This window comes from Panthera uncia, chromosome D1 (assembly GCF_023721935.1).
Source record: "Panthera uncia isolate 11264 chromosome D1, Puncia_PCG_1.0, whole genome shotgun sequence".
Lineage (NCBI taxonomy): Eukaryota > Metazoa > Chordata > Mammalia > Carnivora > Felidae > Panthera > Panthera uncia.
In genome coordinates, this window is record NC_064808.1 from 17,710,300 (window position 1) to 17,734,514 (window position 24,215).

Consider the following 24,215-nt stretch of genomic DNA (forward strand, 5'->3'; position numbering starts at 1 on the left):
GGGAGTGGGGAGTGGGGAGTGGGGAGTGGGGAGTGGGGAGTGGGGAGCAGGGGCCACGGAGAACCGGAGAGCACGGGCCTGCACACAGGTGTAGCCACTCTGCAGCTCCAACTCACCATTGCCTCAGGTTTGTCTGATTTTCTGGGTTTTCCAGGGAAGATAAGAAATGGGATTTTTTACGAAAAATCTCCCGAGTTATAAATTTTGGCAAGTAATACAATTTCTTTTCAAACACTGGGCAGCATAAGCAAGTCTGAGAACCAGATTCACCTCAGGAGTGGCCCAGCCGTGCTGCTGATGGACCCATCGCCTGACCCCTTTTATGCCCACGTCTCGTCATTCTACCTAGCCTGGAAGCTCCCGAGCAAGGCCAGTTATGATCTGCTGGGCTTCTTTGATCCTGCTTCGCCATTCCACATGGTAGTGCTTGACAGAAAGCTCAGGACACACATGTCACTTCAGGCACACATTCTTAATTTCAGCGACCCAACTCAAGGAGAAAAGGCCCTTGAAAGCAAAATATAGTTCCGAGTTAGTGGTCTGAGTCTACAGTGAGACCTTTGATTTTTCAAGTGATCCTGATCCTGGTAAGTCGATGAGCTACTTATGTGAAAATTTTCCATCATTTTACCAAGAAGATGCTGATAAAACCAAACGCAAATGAGCAGAAAGGACAAAGTGGGGGCCCGCAACCTGTTTCTCATTTTCCGAGCTCTCAGGAAGCCCTTGACATGCAGTAACTATGATTAGTTTCTGCACTGGAGGCTTCAAGGCTACAGTGGGCCCTTGAATCCCGGAGAGGAGCACATTAATGAGAAGGCAGAGAGCGAGCGCAAGGGAGAGCAGAGAGATGACCTCGCACAATGGGGCGATCACACAGGGAACGGCAAGACACCAGGGCAGACTGGGCACAGATTATGTAAAGATTTGACAGTCTGGCTAAGGAACTGACATTTTATCTTTTGTTCCAGTAGGAGCAAATAAAGGCTCCTGAGTTGGAAAACAGAGCGATGAAAGCAGTGAGTGAGCTCAATCTTGGCTCTCTGCTCTTCTTTTGCCCTGAATGATGATGTGCAATTCCATAGCTTTCCATATTATCTACATTACTAGTTCTAACTCAGTTCAACGGTTGTCTGAGCCACACTGCCTAAGTGATTTGACAGGATGCTTCAGCCACCTCATCTGTACAACAGGGATAATAGTGGTATCGACTTCATGGGATTCCTGGAAGATTGAATATAAAGCACTTAGAACAGGGCCAGGCACAGAGTCAACACTACACATTTGTTATTTATCATCATCACTTTCCTGTTGTTATTCTGACAATTTCCAGATGACGTCTCCAGCATAGGCCTGTCATCTGAACCACAGACCTATACAGCCAATGGCCTACTTCCCACTGGAAGTCTCAGGCTTCTTCAACCTAGCATGTAGAAGAAGAACTCTTAACTCCATTTATGAATCCTCCTTCAACAAGACCACAATCAAATGCAAAAGTCCCTGTTCCTCCTCCTCCGAAGAGCTACCCACCAACTGCTCAAGCCATGAACCTGGGAGTCACTCTCGATTCTTACCCTTACCTCTAAAGTAGAAATGCAAGTTTTATTGGTTCACCTTCAAAATCATGCCTCAAGTTCATCCTCTTCTCTTCATCCCCACTGCCACCACCTTAGTCCAAACCAGCAGTACCACAGAGTCTCCCACCTTCTATTTAAGTTGTGATCGTTGCTCTTTGTTCATTTGATTGTAGTCTAGCTCCTATGACCTCCATGAGAAAGGCCCCATACTTGTCATATTCACTGCTATATCCCCAGATTTGAGCATAGCACCTGACACATAGTAGGTGCTCAGTTAGTAATTGTGGGACAGAGAAGAGAGGAGATAGAGAGAGAGAGAGTGACCTATTCCTGAAAATAGCTGGCATCTGGGCATCAAATAGAACTGGGAGAGAAGATTGAAATTAAAAGACATTTCAGTACCTTAGGTATGTGGTAAAAAGAGCCTGGGATAAAGATGGCCACTAGGGGAGGGATTCAAGAACAAATTAAGAAGATCTGGGAATTAAAACAATTAAGAGAACAGGAAAGAACTAAAAATAACTTACACGTGAACCTGACCAAGAGAACAGTGGTATCGTGAACATAAATGGACTTATTAGCAGATGGAACTGTGGAGTTTTCTGAGAGAACAATAAATCTGATTTTATATTTTCAGGTCAAGTCACATGTGCTATTATAGGTGGCAATGTCCTGTGAATATGTACATGTGATGTATAAGTGAGATAAAAGTCAAAGCTGGAGATAAGAGATTCAGAAGTCACTCCACCAAAGAAGGAACAGTTGAAGCCATAAGAGCAAGTGAAATCTTGTTTATTAACTTATATAACCAACACACACACACACACACACACACACACACAAAATGCTAAATCCTGGAGACATAAGACAGAAACTGACCTTGCCCATATGGCATTTACAATCTATTGCCAGTTTATAATCTCCTAAAAACTCATATAAACAAAGATAACAGAATCAAAGATAATCTTGAATATCCACACTTTAGAGGCTGAATGTAAAGGAAAAACCTTTAAAAAGGTATGGAAATAGCAATGAGAAAAGTGTGAGAATAGGAAAGGAAAAGGGAGCTAAGAAATGGCCGAGTTTCCAGCAGTGAGGTGATGGATACGGATATTACAAGGAAGAACAGAATGACAATCGAGAAAAGGCTTTTTTGGACAATGGTATCTGTATATTAGCAAAGTGGTGGGGTGGATCTATAGAACAGGTGTTTTAAGAGTGAATTAAGTTGTAAGGAAAGGGAAACTGCAGACAGAAAACTTACTCCCGAATTTGTACTTCAAAAGCAAGTGAACAAACCCAAAACCACCCCAGATGTAAGTAAGAACGTCTGCAGAGTCAAGCAAAGGGTTTTCTCAAGATGGTAACAGATATAAAGAGATTTCCCCAGCTTTCTGGTCCAAGGATCAGATACATGGTAGAACTGATTGACAAGTATGATTAAGGCTTTTTTGCAGACTGAAATGATTATTGAAAACTGAATGTTAGCCCGTGTTACAGCCGCTTAACCTGCTGAGGGCCAGCTGTCCATTTACTTGCCCTATCTCCCAACTTATGACTATGCCAATAAAGTTTCCCTCTCTGCTTTTTTAAAGATTTTTTTCAGCTTGTTTTCCCAATCAAATTGTGGTGTTCCCTTGCCTTTGAGAACCTGGCTGGCTTCTAGACTGCTTCATGGATCACCTAAACTTGCAGCTGTATTTGGAATACGAAACTGTTCCTACAGTGTTGATACAAGAACACAGCTGGACTTACTGTTCACAGTGGTATCATTTTTTATTATTTTTTATGGAAAGAGAATAAAGCTAGGACCCGACAATGTCATCTCTAGTTATTCTGCTGACTCAAACCACGCTTTAAATGATGGCACCCTCAATATTGATCTGAAATACATTACTTTAAAAAGAAAAGCAGCTCTTTCTGAAATAAGATCTGCTAAAAGTAAAAGGCTGCTGGAAGAGCATAGATCTGAAATCGCCAAGGTTATCTATTCATAACCGGTTTTAAACTCCTGTGCCAGATTCAAATCTTTGGGTGTTTACCCAACTCTTTCCTGATTTTTGGTACTGATTTACCATGGAAGGTTCTGATGAGGTGTGTGAGAATACGAAGTAAGCATGAGGGACTGGTATGGGCAATCAATCACCCTATCCCAGGGATGACCAGTGATCTCAATAGTTCATTAAGACCTCCCGACCTCTTGCTTGGGAGGTCTGGGCAATTGTTCAATGCAACGGAGGCTCTCTCTGCAGGCATCTAAAACTTAGCACTGTACATCAGACTAGATGAGAACTCTTGCCTTTCCTTCTGGACTGGACACACTGAAAGGCAAATGGAGTGAAATGCCTGCTGACAGCGTTTGTTGTTCAGCTTTGTTGCTGACATAGTACTGGGGGGTAGCATGGGGGCAAGAAGGTACTGAATTTCGGCAAAAATAAACATGGCTTTACACTTACTGTTACAGTCATTCTAGAGACACTGAATGTTCATTTAAAATCAGAAGACTTCATGAAATGATGATTTCGTTCTTGGCAATATATTTCCAAGAAATGCAACTTAAAGAAACTGCTATCTTGAAAGAGCTCCCCCACCCCCAAGACTGTAGAAACAGAAACTAATGTTCTCCTTCCTCTATGAGCATATGAGGACAAATTCCACCATGTCTGACATCCAGCTGATCTCAGTCACTAGCAAAAGTGCAGGGTTCTCTAGTCATCCATTAAAACAAGACAACTCATTCCCAACCCGTTCCTGGACATCACCTGATCAGACACAACTCCCCCTTTCCCACCGCCTCCCCAAACTCTCTCCTTCCTGCCCCTGTGCACTATGTCCTTTGGAATTCCCAGTCAGTGATGAGCAAACACCCTTAGATCCCCAACCTCATGTGCTCTGAACGTTCCCTTGACTTGCCTGTCTTAACTGAAACCTAGCCATCTCCAGGATTTCAAATCTCTGAAGACTTCTCATGTGGAAAGTGATCTTGTCTGTCCCATCCAGAGAGCCAGGAGATAATCCACATTAACAATTTCAGACCACTATTGCCATACCTCTCTTAAAAATCCCTGCTCCAGGGGCAACTGCGGGGCTCAATCAGTTGAGCGTCCGACTTCGGCTCAGGTCATGATCTCGCGGTTTGTGAATTAGAGCCCTGCGTTGGGCTCTGTGCTGACAGCTCGGAGCCTGGAGCCCGCTTCGGATTCTGTGTTTCCTTCTCTCTCTGCCCATCCCCTGCTTGTGTTCTGTCTCTGTCTCTCAAAAATAAATAAATAAGTAAATGTAAAAAAAAAAAAAAAAAAAAAAATCCCTGTTCCTCTGAGCTCATGTCATTGACCTGGCCACCTCTGTCCTTCTCTGCCTTGGTCCCAGGTATGCACAAGGTATAAAAAGTTCTTAACTGGTCTCCTGGCTTCCACTCTTGCTCCTTTTTAGTCCAGGCTCCACACAGCAGCAACTGACTTTTATAAAATTATCCATCAGATCATGTCATTCTTCTGCTTAACACATTTCCATGCTTCCTGATGTACTTAAAATCTGCTCCTTCCTGAGGCTCCTGAGCCTCTGCATGATCTGGCCCCTGTCTACTCTCCCCATCTTATCACCTGCTCTGCTCCTCGCTTGCTCACTCTGCTCTGCTGTGGGGCCTCCTTCTCCTTCCTCAGCTCTCTTCTGCCCAGCTAAGCAGTCATCTACCATGAAAACTGCACTTGGGAAAGAGGAGAACATCACCAGAAGGGTTAGGAATAGTTTTTATGAGTATGGCAAAGGGAGGAAAAAATTCTCACATTGGGACACTGTTTTAAAAAGACAAGTTTGGAAGCAGACCCCATTCCTAATCACATGCAAATTTGATGAATCACTTTGGAAAAGGTTGTTCTCCCAAGACTAAAAGGACCATTGGTGGCACTATAAAACTAGATGGTCCTTGGCAAAAAGTGAATTCTTCCCAGTGGCAGTGAGGGTATGGATTCCAACTGAGACAAGGCCCCAAGGCAGCAAATGATGATTCCAACTCTTATGGGATTTCAAGTCTGAAGATAATTCAGTCTTACTAAAACTACTTAGCTTTATCTGCTCAAACATGCACATTTTCATCTACCCACCCACTCACTCACTCTCTCCAAACCACTAACTAGCCCTAGAGATAGCAGCTCAAAAACTCAGTCACCATTCCCGTTCCACAGGCCACTTCACCCTCTGCGAGTCTCCCTTCTACTCCATTTCACAGGCCAAGGGAATCTTGGGATTTTGGTTTCACTACTACTCATTTCCTTTTCCAATTTTCCACATCTGAAAAGTCACTGTGGCATCTACTATTCTTAACAGCTTAAAAATTCACTGATTATTGCAAAAACTTTCATCGTGCCTTTCATGGGGTAACTTTTCTATTGCTCCGATAAAGTAGCTACCAATCATCACCCCATTTGCAAAAAAAAGAGATATAAATGAGGAAGATAGGTGCTTTTTACCATCAGTGACAGATACAAAAAATAAAAACTGACTTTCTAGACTTCATTTAGGGATATATTGAAAGAAGGATGATTATTAACAATTTCTTTCCAGTATTTCTTGTAACTCCTCAGAATAGATGCTATAATCGGAAGAGGGGCTGATTAAGAAATATGGATGACTGGGGGCACCTGGGCGGCTCAGTGGATTGACTGTCTGACTCTTGATATCGGCTCAGGTCATGACCTTATGGTTTGTGGGCGCGAGTCCCGCATGGGGTTCCATGCTGAGCACGGAGCCTACTTGAGATTCTCTCCCTGTCTCTCTCTGTCCTTTCCCCATTCGTATTCTCGCTCTCTCACTCTCAAAATAAATAAAGTTAAAAAAAAAAAAAAAAAGCAATATGGATGACTGGGCCAGCAGCAGTGGGGTGCTAAAGCGGAGGTTCAGTTACCGCTCCATGAAATACTGCACAGTGTAATTTAGTCACCTTTCTTTTTTTTTTTTTTTTTTTTAATTTTTTTTCAACGTTTTTTATTTATTTTTGGGACAGAGAGAGACAGAGCATGAACGGGGGAGAGGCAGAGAGAGAGGGAGACACAGAATCGGAAGCAGGCTCCAGGCTCGGAGCCATCAGCCCAGAGCCTGACACGGGGCTCGAACTCACAGACTGCGAGATCGTGACCTGGCTGAAGTCGGACGCTTAACCGACTGCGCCACCCAGGCGCCCCAGTCACCTTTCAAATTTAAGCTAGTCAGTATTACAGTATTTTGGATTCTAAGATCTTCATTTCTTCTGAGGTTCTGGAAAAATATCAGTATTTATGATCAAACTGACCTTTTCATACTCCACTCTTCCCAGTAGTGGGCAAAAAATCAATTACCAAGATAGGTAGTAGGAACTCCAATTCACTGGGGACTCTCAGAGCCTCCACCATAGGAAGTGGTTTTCCAACCATCTCTTCTGGTGCTACCAATAAGGTTCACATTCTTCAGAAGGTGTTAGAGAGAGAAGTGGCTACAGAAATGCTGAACTTGCCTCAACTCAATCACCCTGAGGTGGATATTTTTTAGGATTCGGCTGATCAAAGACAGAGCTTACCCATACATAATGTGCTACAAAAACAAGGCTTTTGGCATCTAAACCTCCAGCACATCACAAACTTCCTGCTATTATCTAATATCCCCCCAACTCAGCCATCACGGTTTCCATGGTAACCGACAGAGAAATAGCAGCCTGCCAAATGGCTTTTGTGGTTCCTTTTCTGGCTTGTTTTTCAGTATAGAATTAAAGCTAGCTGGGAAAAGAACGAGACTAATCTTTACAGCAGGGACACGATGCATTTCGGAAAGTACAACTAGGTTTGGGACAAGGAGTGTAGACAAACTTTAATGAGCCCAGCTTGATAGAATAAAAAAAGGTTCTTGGTTTCTAAAAAACGTCTACTCAAGTATATTTGGTAAGCTTTCTGTCTTGAGATAGTATATCCTGATATTGTCTGGAAGACAGATATGGTGCCATCCACTCTGTCTTTAACTGAATTAACAAAAGAAGGGATGGGATGAATGGAACGGCAAGATCAAGCAAGTCTACCATGCCCCCAGGTACCTTGTTACCATTAAAGGAAATGTAAGTTACTCTGAAATCAAACTGAACGGGCAGGAGCTGCCTGACTTGGACTAGAGGACAGTGAAGAAGGATCTCTTGGGGGAGAGAAATGTCTGTCCTGGGGATGATGCATGCATGAAGCTGACTGAGCCAACTGTATGAATCAGAGAGGCCCTCATACTTAGGAAAACAAAGATCTCCTCACCATCTCGGCACAGGGAGAAATTGTGAGGAATGCAATGTGTAGAACTGGGGCAGCTTTCAGAAGAGCAGCAGCTACAGAGATCCGCCTAAAGTGCCAGACTGCACAACAAACAGCTGCTGCAGGGGTGGAGGAGACTGAATGTTTAAAAAAAAAAAAAAGAAAAAGTGGCCCAAAACATATGCTTTTCTGTCTCAAACTGCATACTTGAATAAAGTACACAAAAATCTTATGATTCTTCTATGTCACTTCCAGATGAGAAACTCTGACTCAAGCCAAACAGGTATTTAGATTCCCTTCTGATAGGTTAAAACGAACTGGATTTTGACAAGAGATACCCTCCCACAACCTCTAACATTCCGAATGTCTTGTTGACAGACATGAAAATTACAACCTACAGTGGCATACTAAGTTAGGTTCCTAAGAGTTTCCTGACAGAAAGTCAGACTCCTACAAATTCTACACAGAAGACTAACGTAATTTATGCTTTTTAATTTATGCTTTTACCTTGAGTTGTATGAATCATGAGTCATGTTCTCAGAGCTCTCACTGGAGTTTAGAAAGAAAAGTAGACACAGATTTGCAATAACCACTTCCTTTCAATCCTTCAGAAAAGAGATCATTATAATAAGATAAAGATGATGCACCCTAAGGCTGTCAACTCAAAGAAAGGCTTCTGTGCACTTCTAGTTTAGCTAGATTTGTGGAGCCCTGAATTTTTTGAAATCTATGTTAAAAAACTTGAACAAGTCTTTCCAAAAGTTTAAACTTGGGTCTTGTTTACCCAAGAATTGAACTTACAGGTTCTGGGGGGGAAAAAGCCATTTTTAAATAAAGTGGGTTCAGTAATGCATGATTAAAATTCCCAATATATTAACCTCCAATTTTCCCATTAAAAAAACCTTTTTTTTAATGTTTTTATTTATTTTTGAAGGAGAGAGAGGTAGAACATGAGCAGGGGAGGAGTAGATAGAGAGGGAGACCCAGAATCCGAAGCAGGCTCCAGGCTCTGAGCTGTCAGCACAGAGCCCGATGCAGGGCTCGAACTCACGAACTGTGAGATCATGACCTGAGCCGAAGTCGGACGCTTAACTCACTGAGCCACCCAGGCACCCTTCAATTTTCCCATTAAAAAAAATTTTTTTTAAATATTTATTTATTTTGGACAGAGAGAGACAGAGCATGAGCAGGGGAGAGGCAAAGAGAGAGGGAGACAGAATCTGAAGCAGGCTCCAGGCTCTGAGCTGTCAGCACAGAGCCTGACGCGGGGCTCAAACTCAGACCGCGCGAGATCATGACCTGAGCTGAAGTTGGATGCTCAACCGACTGAGCCACCCAGGCGCCCCCCCCAACCTTTTTAAAAATTTTTTTTTAATATGTATTCAATTTTCCTATTTTAAACAAAAGCCAGAATTGAAAGGACATGCAATTACTTCAAAATTAATCATAATTACGATGGCGCAGGAAGCCAAAACTGATTACAGTCAATAGTCTGAGGTGAGGCATTGACACCTTTATATTTCTTCCCAAATCTGTTTTCTCAGCCAACTTTAAGATCTCAGATGAATTTTCTTACTTATTAGGTCTATATTTTTATCAAATCTGCCATCATGAGTGTAGTGCAGATTCCCTTGCTACTAGCAGACAATTACAGGGACTTTACCACATCTTTAGTATTTCATGACCTGTGCTTTCACTACACTCCTCAAAATAAACTGTAAGACTTCAAAAGATAAACCTTCAGTATGGGCCATCTCCCTCAAATAGAGATCTTTATTCCAAATGGTTGCTTTCGGACACAAGGCTGTGTGGTAGTTGTATTACCCATCTACTCGTTAACCTATAACATAAGTGAGGTTTATTACCAAGAAATAGCTCTTGATGGCCACGAATAATGTCTTTATATGCGAAAATGAAGACCTTCAGTTGCCTGGAGGGGAAATGGAATGGGAATATTCTGGGCACAAGAACACTGCTAATGCTTAATGACTGGAAACTGCTTCTACAGTAAAACTAATTATCCAGAAAGCATGCTTTGGGAATCCTTAAGCTTCAAATCTGTAAACAGGCCACAAGTGTTTTTAAGAAGGGGGTGGTGTGTATGTGTATGTGAATGTATGTGTGTAAAGAAACAGTGATTGCACAAGTAACCACCTGGCAACAAAGAAAATACCTGTACAGCTGCAAGTGAGGATTATCCCAAACATCGTGCTGGCTCTACCAGCGGACGTGCCACTCGGAGAGATGGAAGGGTGACTTCCATAGGAAGGCACAGCACCAGGAGGGAAAAGACGAATTCATCTTACTCAATTACTGCTACAGCCAGATCCCAGGACCAGGCTTGACAAAAAGTTGGTGTGGTTATGTCCGGCTTGAGAAGAGGATCTGAACTTAAAAATGAAACATGTGGTGTTCCTCTGCTATTCACATAACAGGAGCCTTACCAAGGGCAGGATGAATTATTCATGTAATTTATCTGACTGGGTTTTCACCGAGTAGAAGGCCGCATATAAAAGCATAACCATATCCAAAGAGAGTATGGCAAAGGTTGGGTCGTCTGCTTCTCAAGTGGTACTCCCCCTGGTACAGGAGAAAGCTAATCAATCACCAATGAAACTGGGAAGGCCAAACTGCTCAGAAGCAAGTTCACTCAATACATCACTGGCAATTGACAATCCCCTGCTAGCACAGACCAAAGAAACAAAGCAAAGAAAACCTAATCAAGGGAAATTATACCAACAAAAGCTGCCTAATGGCATAAATGCAAAATAACACAATATGCTTCAAAATACCATGCTTGGAAACCGAAATACATGTCAGGAAAGCAGCCCAGTCCATTAACTATGTTCTTAGAGGAAGCATATCTGATGAAGAACAGACATGAGCACTGGCAGGCTAATAATTATTTGGTCTGGATTAGGTCATATTCTAAACACAGCCTTATAAGCCTTTCCACACTGACTGGCTCTGGTTTACTGTTATAAACTAAATGACTGGGAACCTTGGTAAGAGAAAGACACAAAGATAATAAGATCATTTGGTAGAGGTTTGCTCTTTTCTTTGAGTTTCTACTACCTTTCTACCTATCTTAATCCTAGGATCTTATACTTTTTTGATTTAAGAAAGTCAAAACTCCTAGTGTCCCTGAAATATCCTGTAACATATGTAAAACCCAGGACGGAAAACTAAAGTTATTATGGTTAGTTACTGCTTCTCTCCCTGAATTTGGACAACCATCTCTGAGAATTTGGCTTGAACTTCCTCTTTCTGAGAGAATTACAGGTTCATCTGTATTTCAGAAGATGGCTAAGAAGGCAATGACGATGCTCACGATGTTCCCTTCCAGAAAGGTGGCAACACTGCCAAGGAGAAGACTTACAATGAAGCCTTCCTCAGGGGTGTCTTCCTCATGCCTTCTTCCTTTCCAGTCTTGTACCTCCCAGCTCGAGTCTTCCCTTTATAAGCCCCTCCTTCACAGCACTTATCATAATTTCATTCATTTCAGTAATTAGTAACATCTGTCTATCCCCTGTATCCATGAGGACAGGAGCTATCTCTGTTCTTTCCACCAAAGGAAATGAGCCCCCGAAGCCTAGCACATGGCAAGCAATTTCTGTTGGATAAGTGAATGAATGAATAAACGGCCACTCTGGGAGACAAAAGGTAACCATGGGGTAGGCGATCAGTTGAACATGTTTCAACAACAAAACATGTACTCTTACCCTCTAAACCTGAAAACAGCAGCTTTTAAGAACTCTACTTTTTTCACAGAATATTAGAAGGCAGGAAGAACATGAAAAAAAAAAAGAGAGAGAATACTCACTGGTGGGGGCTTCCTTCTCATCTCAAAAGTGCGTGTGGCACCAAAACTCAGAGAAGCAATGATGGGACAGCTCCCTAGCGACGGTTCATCGTCACTATGCCAGTCGACACTGTCTTTCTCATTTCGGTAAAGGTTGCAGAGCAAGGAGTTGAAGGTGTGGCCAGTGTTCTTTTCAATCTGGTCCTTCAGTGTGAGCAGCACAGGATGCCACTGCAATCATCAGGCCAAGAGAAGGGGCAGCCACATGTAAAACAGAAAGTGCAAAGTCAGTCTTAAATCAACAGGGCCATGGAATAAGCAAAACACACTTGGAATGCAATAACCAATGGCAAGAGGAATAGTTTAATTCCCTCCCATTATTTCTATTTTGAAGCAAATTGACCTCTATCATTTTATTAAGGTACTAAAATTTGGTACAGCACTATCATGAGGACCAAGCCTTTCTACCCATCTCAACTGTTCTGTGTTAAATACATGACCCCACAAAAAAGCAAGTGTCATTATATTCAGGGCAGTCACCTCAGTGAGTCATTAAGAAGGCGAGTGGAATAGTCTGGGCTCTGCTGCCGTGGCTGATGGGTTGCCAGGTAGTTGGCAGATACAGACTGAAGTCTGAGGAATCAAACAACTTTTCTGCTGGGTGGCTCTCTGTTCATTCGATTTCTATTTTATCATGAATGACAGAATTGCTTTTAAAAAAGGTATTTAATAATTTCCAGAGTGGCTACCTTCCTAAAAATAGAACCTAGAAGGAAAAAACATTGTACAGAATGGAATCATGACGTGGCCTTGATAAATACATGGGCTGTGAACTACATACAGTTTAAACAGATTCCACAGCCCTGTCTCCTGAGCACCCAGTTCTCGTATGTAGTTTATATTTGGAACACAGTCTTGCCACATATACTACAGGAAGCTATGACCCCTGACCTTATGCTGTACTTGGGGAGTTACAATCAGCATGGCTGTATTAGTTGTTAGAATTCTGTCCTTTCTCCAAGAAACCCCAAGTGCATTACAGAGCTTCCTTTATGACAGTGGTTCTCACACCACTATCAAAAATGATTGAGGACCCCCAAAGAACCTGTTTATATAGATGCAGCTATGATGTTTATCATGTTAAAAATTAAAACTAAAAAAATTAAACTATTGGTTAATTCATTAAAAAAAATACAAACCCATTATATGTTAATACAAATATTATCTTATGAAAAATAACTGTATCTTCCAATACAAAAAAAATGGCAGGAAAAGTAGCACTGTTTTGCATATATCTTTAATGTTTGTTTCAAGAGAGTTGATTCTCCTATCTGCTTCTGCATTCAATCTGTTACAATATGTTGTTTTTGTTGAAGTATATGAAGAAAATTGGCTTCACACGGATATGTAGTTAGAAAATGGAGGAGTCTTTTCCAGCCTTTCCAAATAATTGTGGATATTCTTTGATATTACACCAAAACTCAACAAGTACTGATTTCTTAAAGGTTAGTTACAGTGTGGAATCTGAAACCATATCAATAAACTTCTCATATTCTCTTACATTTAAATCCACTGGGCCAGACTGCACTTTGAATGAGTCTTTTAATCTTGCATGATTCTGTAATATCAAGTATTGGTCATGTGGAAAATATTGATCCAATGAGTAATGCAGATCTCCTGCTGACACATTTCATTATACGATATAAAAAATCATATCCATTAATATTACCAATGATCTCATCAGAAAAGTCTAAGTAATAGGAAGAGGTCAGGCTCAAAGTGACAGATATGACTTTTTCCAAATTAGTAATTTTGCTTGGAAACTCAACTTTTATAAGTAACAAATCATATCTACTGTTCCCCTTGAAGTGACAGTCACTTCATTCATTTACGTCTGCCAAATACTCAAGTCTGAATAATTACAGTTTGTCTGTTAGTTGTTCTTCCAAATAAATGTGGTCCATGATAAAAGCAGATAGTTCAGCTATAGCTTAAACAATCACACAAGTGTTCTTCCTTGACAACCATTATACTTGGCTTTGTAGCAGGAGTGCTTTATGCATACCTTCCATTTCATCAAACTATTAAAGAGAGATGAACTCAAATATTGAGACTTAATAAAAGTAGTAATGTTTACTGCTTCGAGGAACATTCTTAAATGAAATCAGCTTTTTTTTTTTTCTTAAACTGGAAGTGCATGGTGGGGAAGAATACTGTGATTACTCATAATAGTCTGGCAACAACACCCTGATTCATGCTAAGATACCAACAGTTCTATCCACCATTACTTTTGTATCGTCAATGCAAATTCGACACAGTGAAAGTGTCACGTATCATATAGTTTTAGTATTATTACAGAGATAGTTTTGACCTGTAGACTCCCCAAAAGGATTTAGTGGACCCTTCCAGGTATCCACAGAGTCTACTTTAAAAACTCTACTTTAAAGAATCCCTTCAAAGTCATGTTCAATGTACTGCAGTGAAGGAATACACATTCAGCAAGGCAAGCATAATATTCTAAGTATATCCCATGGCTACTGTCAGGTAAAAAACTGCCAAGGAATCACTCAGCTTTGCTGTGATGTAGAAATTGTGGTAAACTGGGGTTCCTTATTATGGATATGAACATTACATTCTAAGCAGAGGATTTTTTAAAATAAACGACAACAACAAACCAAACTCACATCAGTAAAACATAAATGTTATTAAACTAACCTATGTTCAAGAGAATAAATGTCAAAGTGAAATTCCATAATAATGTTAGCAAGCTGTATTTCCTATTTGTTTTATGGCTATTATCTTCACGGAGATAAAGATCAGATGCTAGAATTATACACCTAGCAAGAAAAACCAGAAATAAAAGAGGAAGATAGCTTTTCTGCAATGTGACTGGGAAACTAATTAGCACTTCCCTGACTTGCTTAGGGACTGAGCACTGTGATAACTCCAAGTTTGCATTATGTTTCTAAGTGGGTATATATTTTTACTGGCTATTTTTGGTGGCGAAGTAAGGAGAAAAAAGGGGATAATGAACTAGAGGATTAATTTAGACTCTCCAACCAATACTCTATATACAGATCCCTCAGAACTGAATGTCTAAATTAAAATTCAGCATCATCTCACCGTTCAGTGAAGGCATTCTATCCTTAAAAGACATTTGAGGAAAAGAGTATGAGAAAATATGAATCACAGAAGTAAAAGGACCTATTCAGTGGATTTCAAAGTGTTTTGCACAGTCCTAGGTACCACAGAGGTGTCTCTCTGGGATTATGGGAGGACAGAAGAAGGGTCAAGCTGGGGGGACCCCAGCCAGTCAAGGCACTCCTTGGTTTTCACACATCGGCTTCATATAAGATTTAGGTCAAGAAAGACTAAAGGAAGTTTAATAACCTCTGACTGAATTTGCCTCTGTGCTTTGGGTTATTAAGCTTGAGGTAATAATAATTTTTAAAGTTAAAATTAAACAAGAACCCCCAACACACACATATACCCTTAAAAAAATCTATGAAAGAGGCATCTCTTTTGATTTTGTTCAAGATGGGATATAAACAAACTAAATCTGTTAGCAGTAAATACAAAGTTATAAGCCAGCCAAATTCAAATTAAAGAATTCTAATTTGACAACCTTAACATCTAACAAAAAAGCTTGCTTCAATAAATTAGGGTATGTACACGTAGATTATGGAATATTATGTAGCTATTAAATACGATGTAAAAGACTATTCAATGATATATGTTAAGGATATAGTTAAATGAAATGCAGTATACCTAATTGTTATTTTTATAGAAAAACTCTACATATTTACCTAAAAAAAAAAAAAAAGACTGGAGCCAAACATTAGCTGGAAGAATTATCCAAAATTTTAATATTCTTCATGCTTATCTATAGTTTCTAAATTTCCAATAATAAATTCATATTACATACATTGTAAGAAAAAGACTGTCATTAAAAAATTCTTTTGAAGGGTTGTCAAAAAGTCCTCAAAGTGTAAACAGCCATTCTATCAGGATATCTCATGTGCCTTATGTTTATTCTAAAGCAGTGGTTCTCAGCCAAGGGTAATTCTGCCCCCCTCTCCGCCCGCCCCCAGCAGATGCCTGGCAATGTTTGGAGTCATTTCTGTTGTCACAACTGGGTGAAGAGTGCTTCTGGCATCTACTGGGTACAAGTCATGGATACTGCTAAACATCCTGCAACGTACAGGACAGCCCAACAACAAAGAATTACCCAGCCCAAAATGTCAGTAACACCAAGGTTGAGAAATCCTGTTTTAAAAGATGAGCTAAAATGATGACAAAGAACTTCTTCCCCAGAGCCCGTTTAATCCTCAACTTCTCTGCTATGGCTGTTGACAAGAAGGTAAATTAATTCTGACAGAAACGTGGCCAGCCATCTGTTGGATTGATCTAATTTCGTTCTCTTCATGTTTCCAAATCAACCTCAGATATAAAGGGTCTCAGCCTTTCCCTGGGTCACATTCTAAATGCAGCCCTACAAACAAAAGCATGCAGCTATCTCCTTATGTGAAAAAGCCATGTCCCCACTCCCATCCCCATCAATATTCTGTCCCTGAACATGTTAGTAAAGTGGTAGTTTATTACAACAAATTACTAGAAGCTCTAAAATGTGTCATATTTCTATGTATCCCAAAGCCATTAAGCAAAACTCCATTTTCTTCAAAGTCTCTTTCAATAAAGCATAAAATTATTTGCCAGAGGGCAAGATTCCAGGAACTAAACAGGGAGCTATTTCTTGGACCTTAACTCTATCCTTTGGACAAGCTTCATTTATATACTAGAATCTCTTTGTCTACTGTCATGGAAACTTTTAAAAACAAAAGATGTGAAATAAGAAATAAGCCAAAGCAATGATAAGATGTAAGTCTAAGAACTACAGCCACAGAACGAGTACAAAGTCAACAAGAAAAATACCAGATTTTTTCACAAATGGCAAAAGAGCCTGAGAAATGGAAGGAGATGTTCTGACCTCACTGGCCAGTCATAAGAACTTGGCTCCACAGCAAACGTGTACAAGGGTGTACACAGAAGGCTATGGCCAGAAAAGCTGGGGGAAGGGAGGGATGTGAAGAAATGGTTCCTCTTCCTGAAATCCTTGAGTCTGGTTCCAGTTTATTCTAGTTCCAATTTTTTTCTCATCCTCAGAGTTTATCTCTAGATCAAAAAGCACATCAAGAGTGACAAGCACAAAGACTCAGTGTTTGAACCCAGAGGATTTTTTAAACTAGGAACCATCATGCAACTCTGCAAGCTATTTTATAGTACTGTTATTTTATAGTACTCTACACTTATAGTACACAGTCTATAAAACCATACCAACAACATTCCAACATACGTGAGCATTTGGTTCCATAGTGATTCTTGAATAAGTGTAAGGAAGTTCTCCATACCATGCTGTAAGTCTTGGTTGCTTGTAAGTTACATCTGAGAAAGAAAATACAGGGCCTTTGAAATGGTTTAACGCTATTTAAGGTGTACCTACTGAGCACCATGCAATGTGCAAGAAGCTATGAGAAATACAAAGGCAGATAAAGATGGGCTCTGACCCACGGTTCCACCTTGAGGACATGGGATTTCAGGAGAAGAATGGGTAAGAGCTCAAAGAAAGAAGACAAAAGAAGGTATGTTGGCAGAAACCGTATTGGCAAAGCTCTGAGAGTACGTGTGACTCGTTTGCATCAGTGATGACATAAACAAGGGTGGAGTCACACTTCAGAAAGGTTCAGATTCGAGAAGGTCTAAAAAGCAGGATATGGAGTCTGAACCCTCATAGGCAGGAATCTGTGGCACCAACATCCGTATAAGAAACAAGATAAACTGTTCATCCATGTGCCACCTTTTGATTTTGATGAAGAAAAAAGTGCTCTGACCAACCATAGCATGTAGCTGATTGTAGTCAGAAGTTTTTGATGTTCAATATATTTAGTAGGGGGTTATCCACAATCTACTATTTTTTCCCACAATTGACATCAGCTGCTACAATAAGAACAATAATTATAAAGGCAGCTAACATTCACTGAAGGCTTACTGTGTATGCACCAGCCATTCTACTAAGCACTTATCATGCATTACCTCCCTTAATTATCACAACATAGGTATTATCATTAGTCCATTTTACAGACCAGAAAACCAAGAATTGGAAAACTATGTAACTGTAATTTGCCTAAAATTAACAATTACTTTGAATGACAAAGCCAGCAATCAAAGCCAAGTCTGCCACTGCTGTGGAATCTCTGGGAGTAAGGAGAAAAAGCAGACTCCTATTCTGACTTCCAAGTCCCACAAATGAAGCCAGTATACTCTGCCTCTTTCTTTACAGAAAATCTGAATTCACACAACGTGCCTGACAGGAAATTTTACGCTAGGGCATAGACGCCCTCCAGTGGACACCTCTGGTCCAGCAGCTGTGCTGCTTGTGGGTGACCACGGAGGAGCAGGCTCCGAGTCCTGTCATCTTTACAAGTTCAGGAGAGTACAAATGCTGAAATGGAAAGACACCGGACTCTTCTACTGAAACTAAAATGAGGATAAAAAGCTGGCAATAAGGATCATACAAGAACATATGCCGAACAGATTTGGAAAAAAGAAAGCTCTGGAGGTTTCTATGAAGAAAGAGGTAAGCTGTCACTGAAGTAATAATGGTAGCAAACAAACTCAAAAAGATAGAAGTATGTCAAGCACAGGTCAGCCAAACCACATATGCTCTGGTTCCTTGAACTCCCACCTCCTGGCTCCTGCCCTGTTCTCTGACCTCTGGGCCTTCCACCTGCTCTTTCATCTGCCTGGAACACTCTTCCCCGTCCCTTTTGGCTGGCAAATCCCTACTCTTCTGTTTAATTAAGACTGGCCGTGGTGAAAGAAGCAACGGTGTCTCTAGAGAGACCAGGTGGCAACAAGCGCCATCTCAGACATGTGCTTACCCTCTCTGATGCCGGTCCTCTGTTTCCAGGGAACAACCTCACAAAGTTGTTCCAATACCCAGTCGGCTTCTTTTAGGTCAACAAAGCCAGGATACAAACACACCCTTGATGAAGAAAGAACCATTATTAACTAAAGAACACAGAATAGATGGGCTAGTCTCTAACCATTAGTGAAGTCAGTTAATTTGCATGCTTCCTTTCATGGGTAGATGAACTCATCTTGCCACACCTCCCATGGCAAGCAGGACATGATGTTCCAGATGTGAAACAAACTTTCACGTTAAGACAAGTAAGAGGCAATAAAGGAAAAAGAACGCATGAGGGCTTTTACGGACACGCTTCAAATACTGCTCCCCTACCACTTGCTGTGAAACTTTGGGTAAATTACTTAACTTCTACGAACGCTGGTTTTTCCTACCTGTAACACAAAAATGATATCCCCCTCACAGGCTCACTGTGAAAAGTAAACTAACAAAATGCCTGGCCCTGTGTTATTCTAACAATTGGTTGTCTTCTGAGACTATGCCAGTTGTAGGGAAAACGATCATTTATGACTGTATCAAAATAAACACTTCCAAATGAGGGTTCTTTCTGTCACTGAATATACACTTATTTCATTAATGCCAAGTCAGCTCAAAATCATTTTGGGTATCCTTCTTTGTTCTGAAAGCCCTTGGAACATTCTGTCAAACTTCACTCTTTGAAGGTGCCTTTGATTTTTTCAGAGCCAAAACGCACCTGAAGCCATACCTGTTTAACAATGAGATGCGACCAAAATAATGCAACTGGTTTTCTTGTGTGACTGTTAAACTTGCTTTAAAGGAGATTCTGAAGCTCTTTCTAAGCAATTCATTTAGATATGCAAGTTCTGATATATTTATTTTAAATGGCCATTTAAAATAAATTATTTTATAGTGACTTAGCAAACTCATGCATTAAGGGGATGCTTCCAAAATTTTCATTTTAATAATGATTAATGCCTACTATATCCTAAATTGCACATGCTTTAACTTTATTGAAATCTACCTTAATGTAGATTAAGGTATTAACTTACTCATGTAGATTAAAGATTAACATAATGTAACACATATGAAAATATATGTAGTAATATGATTAATGCGATAATAAATGAAGTGATATATATAATGTAATATAATAGTAATAAAATGGAGCATTCAAAGAACAGAAGTAGAGGCTAGGTCACCTGTAATTTTAAGTTACTATGTGGTACTAGGAAAAAGGTACTTAATCTCCCTGGGTCTCATTTTCTCACCTGAAAAATTGCAGAATAGTTACTACACCTGACAGAGAGGCTATGAAAATGTTTTGGAGTCAGAAATGTTATATAAAAAGAGATATTACCAAAGTCTCACTCCCCAAGATTTTCAGAGGCAGAAGTTACCTATCTCAAGTAAGGGAGTAGAACATTTTAAGAGACTATTAACTGAAAAATAATTATGAACTTTCCAGGGAGGATTCACTTACCTAGATACGCCTGTGGGTGACACGCTGATATCATACACACCTTCTCTGCTACATAAATCAAGAAAACAGACTCATTGGGATCAGGCAAAATAATACACTCCACCCAGTGGAAGGGCTGTGCTTTGCAGTTCCCAAACTCCTGATCACCAGAATGATTTCACAACGAGGGTGCACTATGAGGGAGCCCTAACCCCACCTTCTTCCACCAGCGAGACGAAGAGTGAGATGGTGGCAGACCACTGATGTCACCGGGAATTGAATCCTGATGGAATCAGGCCATGGAGACAAAAACTGAGATAAAATAAATTCTGATTCTACCCCTCTGTACGTCATCCACAATTGAGGCTGCTATGGTCCAGAAATCTATCACACGAAGGGGTACCAAACAGCACATCCCTTTGGAGACCCTGGAATAGGTGCATTTAACAGGAAGCAAGTCCATCTCAGGGCTATGAGCTGCTGTTGCTTTCAGATACATGTCTAATGAGGTTCCTGCCTGATTAAAAAAGGTTCCCCACCAACTTTTCAAGGGTCCCATGATGTGGCTCCACTTCCTGACAGCTCCCACCCACTCGTGATCCTCCCATTGCTATTTGGAATCTCCTGAATACACTCCCGTATTTCTAATCCTGCTTTTCTACAAGCTGGAATACCCCCTCGCCCTCCTCCGTCATCTGGCACCCGCGATCCAACCCACCCGAGCTTTGGTCCCACAGAAAATTCTAATTCATCCTTCAAAATCTCAGCTCAGTCTCACCTCCTGTAGCGCTTTCCTGACCATTAATCCATCCAAATAATGTTAACCATCTCATTCTCCATGCTACCAGTAGACCTTACTATAAGTCTACTGTTTCAAAATATACACTACTGCAATTTACCTTATTACATGTCTATTTCATTCACAAGACTGTGGGCTACTGACGGGCAAGCAATGGGTTACCGTTGTTTCCCAGTGCCTAGAACATAGTAGATGGGCAGTAAGAAGCTCAGAATTTAACCAAATGTGCAAAAGTATAAAACTGTTCCAGATGTGCAAGGTGGTGAGGTCCACGGTGAGAAAACAGACACCCAGACTGCATACGTTCCTATGCCAGAATAACGGTGTCAGATCCTCCCAGACAGGGGTAAGTTACAGAAAATAATATAAAGGGACAGTGTTCACATCACCCTCTGCCATGCGAGCCAGAAGTTCATGATCTGTGAGCTGGGCTCTCAGGCAGATTGTGCAAGCCCCTCTGAGCCAAAATGTAGGCAGAGTTATTGTCACATACATTTATCATGTCTCTAAATGAGCGGCCTATAGTTTCCCATAGTGTGAACACAATGTTTCAGCGTGATATATTTTGGGCCACATTAAGAAACTGGCTCAGTTCAAATGTGGGTGACATTTCTGGTTATCAAATAAAAATATAACATAGCTAACTTTACATAACTAGAATTAACAAATGCTGGGATCAAACAGGAAGTTTTGTCATTTTGCTATGACCTGAATATTCACAACTGCCCATTTTTTCAGCCTGCATGTCCCACATGTACCTCGTAATAGGTTTCATGGTTTTGTTTCTTCTCTTTATCACCAATGGAGGCAATGTCACACTGGTACTTACAAACAATCAAAGACTGTTAGAGCTACCACACTCTGCCTTAAGTGACTATGTGGTCCAAATCCTGTATCACAGACAAGGAAACTAAAGTCCTGAGAAATGGCCTTAACTTACCTAAGGACTCGTTACATAGCTAACTAGTGGTAAGGCCACAACTTTGATACCCTCTTTCAAAGTATGATGACCTCGTGTTAGTTTCACATTTTTCTAAGCTATACAAGTCGACCTGCAAATAGCCAAACAGACTAACAGACTGTTCATGAGCAATAACATGCAAACGCTAATTTGTTAAAATAAAAGGATGCATGGGGCGCCTGGATGGCTCAGTCGGTTAAGCGTCCGACTTTGGCTCAGGTCACAATCTCGCAGTCTGTGAGTTTGAGTCCCACGTCGGGCTCCGTGCTGACAGCTCAGAGCCTGGAACCTGCTTTGGATTCTGTGTCTCCCTCTCTCTCTGTCCCTTCCCCACTCACACTGTCTCTCTTCCTCAAAAATAAACAAACATTAAAAAAATAATAATAATAAATAAATAAATAAATAAATAAAAGGATGCTTTCTACTGGCAATTTATGTACATCAGATGGAAACTGAAAAGCAGGAAAAGAGAAGTCAAAGCATCTTTCGTTAATTTTGGAAAAGAATGTTTTATATGCTGATCAGTATAAGAGGAGTTATAAATCAAAGAGGTTATTTTATATACAGATCAATTTAAGAATTTAAACTGCTCTGGAACAAGTAAGTAAACATTTAAAGCCCTCTAGATTTCTAACAGCTTTCATAAGCATTGCTAGTCGAACAGTACCTAACTAAAGTCTTCTCAAATATCCAGGTTTTAATGACTAGGAAAAAAACGTCCCTGTCTTTTTTTTCTTTTTTTAAGTAGGCTCCACACCCAGCGTGGAGCCCAACATGGGGCTTGAACTCACGAACCTGAGATCAAGACCTGAGCTGAGATCAAGAGGTGGACACTCAACCAACGGAACCATCCAGTGCCCCCACTCTGTCTCTACCTAGGAGATGTTTTCACTTACTGTCTGCAGATATCTTAGTGAAACAGGGTCAAGAAACCTACACAAGTCAGAGATCAACGTACAGGCATCTTATGGCATTTTCCACACCATTAGCAAATTGTGAAAGGTTTCCCAAAAGACCAAGTTTAAAGATGTCTAAGATACAAATACCCCAGCCTAAAATTAAGACAGTAATTGGGCCATTAGCTTCCTTCCAGCTGGAAAAAACTGGGTGAGTTATCTGGGCTCTCCATTTTACTGCGGGCAAAAAATACAGAATGGCAGCAAATTACTTACTCAATCACTCGTGGCTCTGGGGCTCTGCGTACTACCTGCAAGGAACAGGCAGATTTTACTTCTGGAATGATCCCTAATCCTCAGAAAGGCTTATCTGCAGGATTTTCATATCCTCTCATTACTGGTAAAAATAAATCAAGTTTAAAACTATCCTTTTTTATTCCAAGCTCTTACTATGCCACTAGAGACCCGTGTCTGCTTTTCTTAGACTACTTCACAGTTACTAGTGGGGCAAGAAAAAATAATAAAAGTAGAATCAATCCATTTTCCAAGCACCCAGTAATTCTGGAAAAATCTTTCCAGGAGATTTTTTTTTTTTTAATGTTTATTTATTTTTGAGAGAGAGAGAGAGACATGGCATAAGTGGAGGAGGGGCAGAGAGAGAGGGAGACACAGAATCTCAAGCAGGCTCCAGGCTCTGAGCTGTCAGCACACAGCCCAACATGGGGCTCGAACTCATGAGCTGTGAGATCATGACCTGAGCTGAAGTTGGACGCTCAACCGACTGAGCCACCAGGCGGCCCAGGATATTTTTAAAAATAGAAGATACATGAAGAAATAAGTCTTAATCGTTATTTTTACAAGCACTACTAAAGCAAAATGCCTGATTTTTAATAACATGTTCCCATGCTATTAAAAAACAGTGAATCTTCACTATTTCTTACAACTTTTCCTCCATGGGGAAAAAAAGCTAAAAAATCAGGCATTGTAGTAGTTGAAATTTCAATCCAATTCCAGAGGCACCTGCTACACTAGTACTAAAGACAGCAAGGGTTTAGGACTGTTAGAACTCAGATAACCAGGGCGCATGGGTGGCTCGGTTCAGTTGAGCGTCTGACTTCAGCCAAGGTCACGATTTCACAGTTGGTAGGTTTGAGTCCCCTGCCGGGCTTTGCACTGACTATGCAGAGCCTGCTTAGGATTCTGTCTCCCTCTCTCTCTCTGCTTATTCCTTGCTCATGCATACGCATTCATTCTCTCTCTCTCTCTCTCTCAAAAATAAACATTAAAAAAAAGGGGGGGGGGCCCTCGGTGGTTCAGTTGGTTAAGCATCTGATTCTGGATTTTGGCTCAGGTCATGATCTCCCAGTTCGTGGGATCAAGCCCCACAGAGCCTGCTTGGGGTTCTCTCCCTCTCTCCTTCTCTCTACACCTCTCCCTGCTCACTCTCTCTCTCAAAATAAATTAACATTAAAAAAAAAGTACTCCAATGACCAATGTAAGCACTAGTCATGGTATAAC

At 40.8% G+C, this 24,215-nt stretch overlaps 1 protein-coding gene across 2 annotated transcripts in view; it reads right to left on the reverse strand.

Annotated features, from left to right (window-relative positions):
- The window catches only part of ALKBH3 (alkB homolog 3, alpha-ketoglutarate dependent dioxygenase), a 32,736-nt gene that overhangs the window by 6,507 nt on the left and 2,014 nt on the right, over positions 1–24,215 (reverse strand). Inside the window, exons 4-9 of one of the 2 annotated variants that reach the window (XM_049617618.1) lie at positions 22,974–23,008; positions 20,063–20,110; positions 18,578–18,681; positions 16,993–17,081; positions 11,661–11,870; positions 62–507 (exon numbers count right to left, since the gene is read on the reverse strand). In XM_049617618.1, the coding sequence (XP_049473575.1) occupies positions 454–507; positions 11,661–11,870; positions 16,993–17,081; positions 18,578–18,681; positions 20,063–20,110; positions 22,974–23,008 (540 nt within the window). In that variant the 3' untranslated portion in view covers positions 62–453. Of the gene's footprint in view, positions 1–61; positions 508–11,660; positions 11,871–16,992; positions 17,082–18,577; positions 18,682–20,062; positions 20,111–22,973; positions 23,009–24,215 lie in introns of those variants that run through there. The other variant, XM_049617611.1, reaches the window with a different exon arrangement.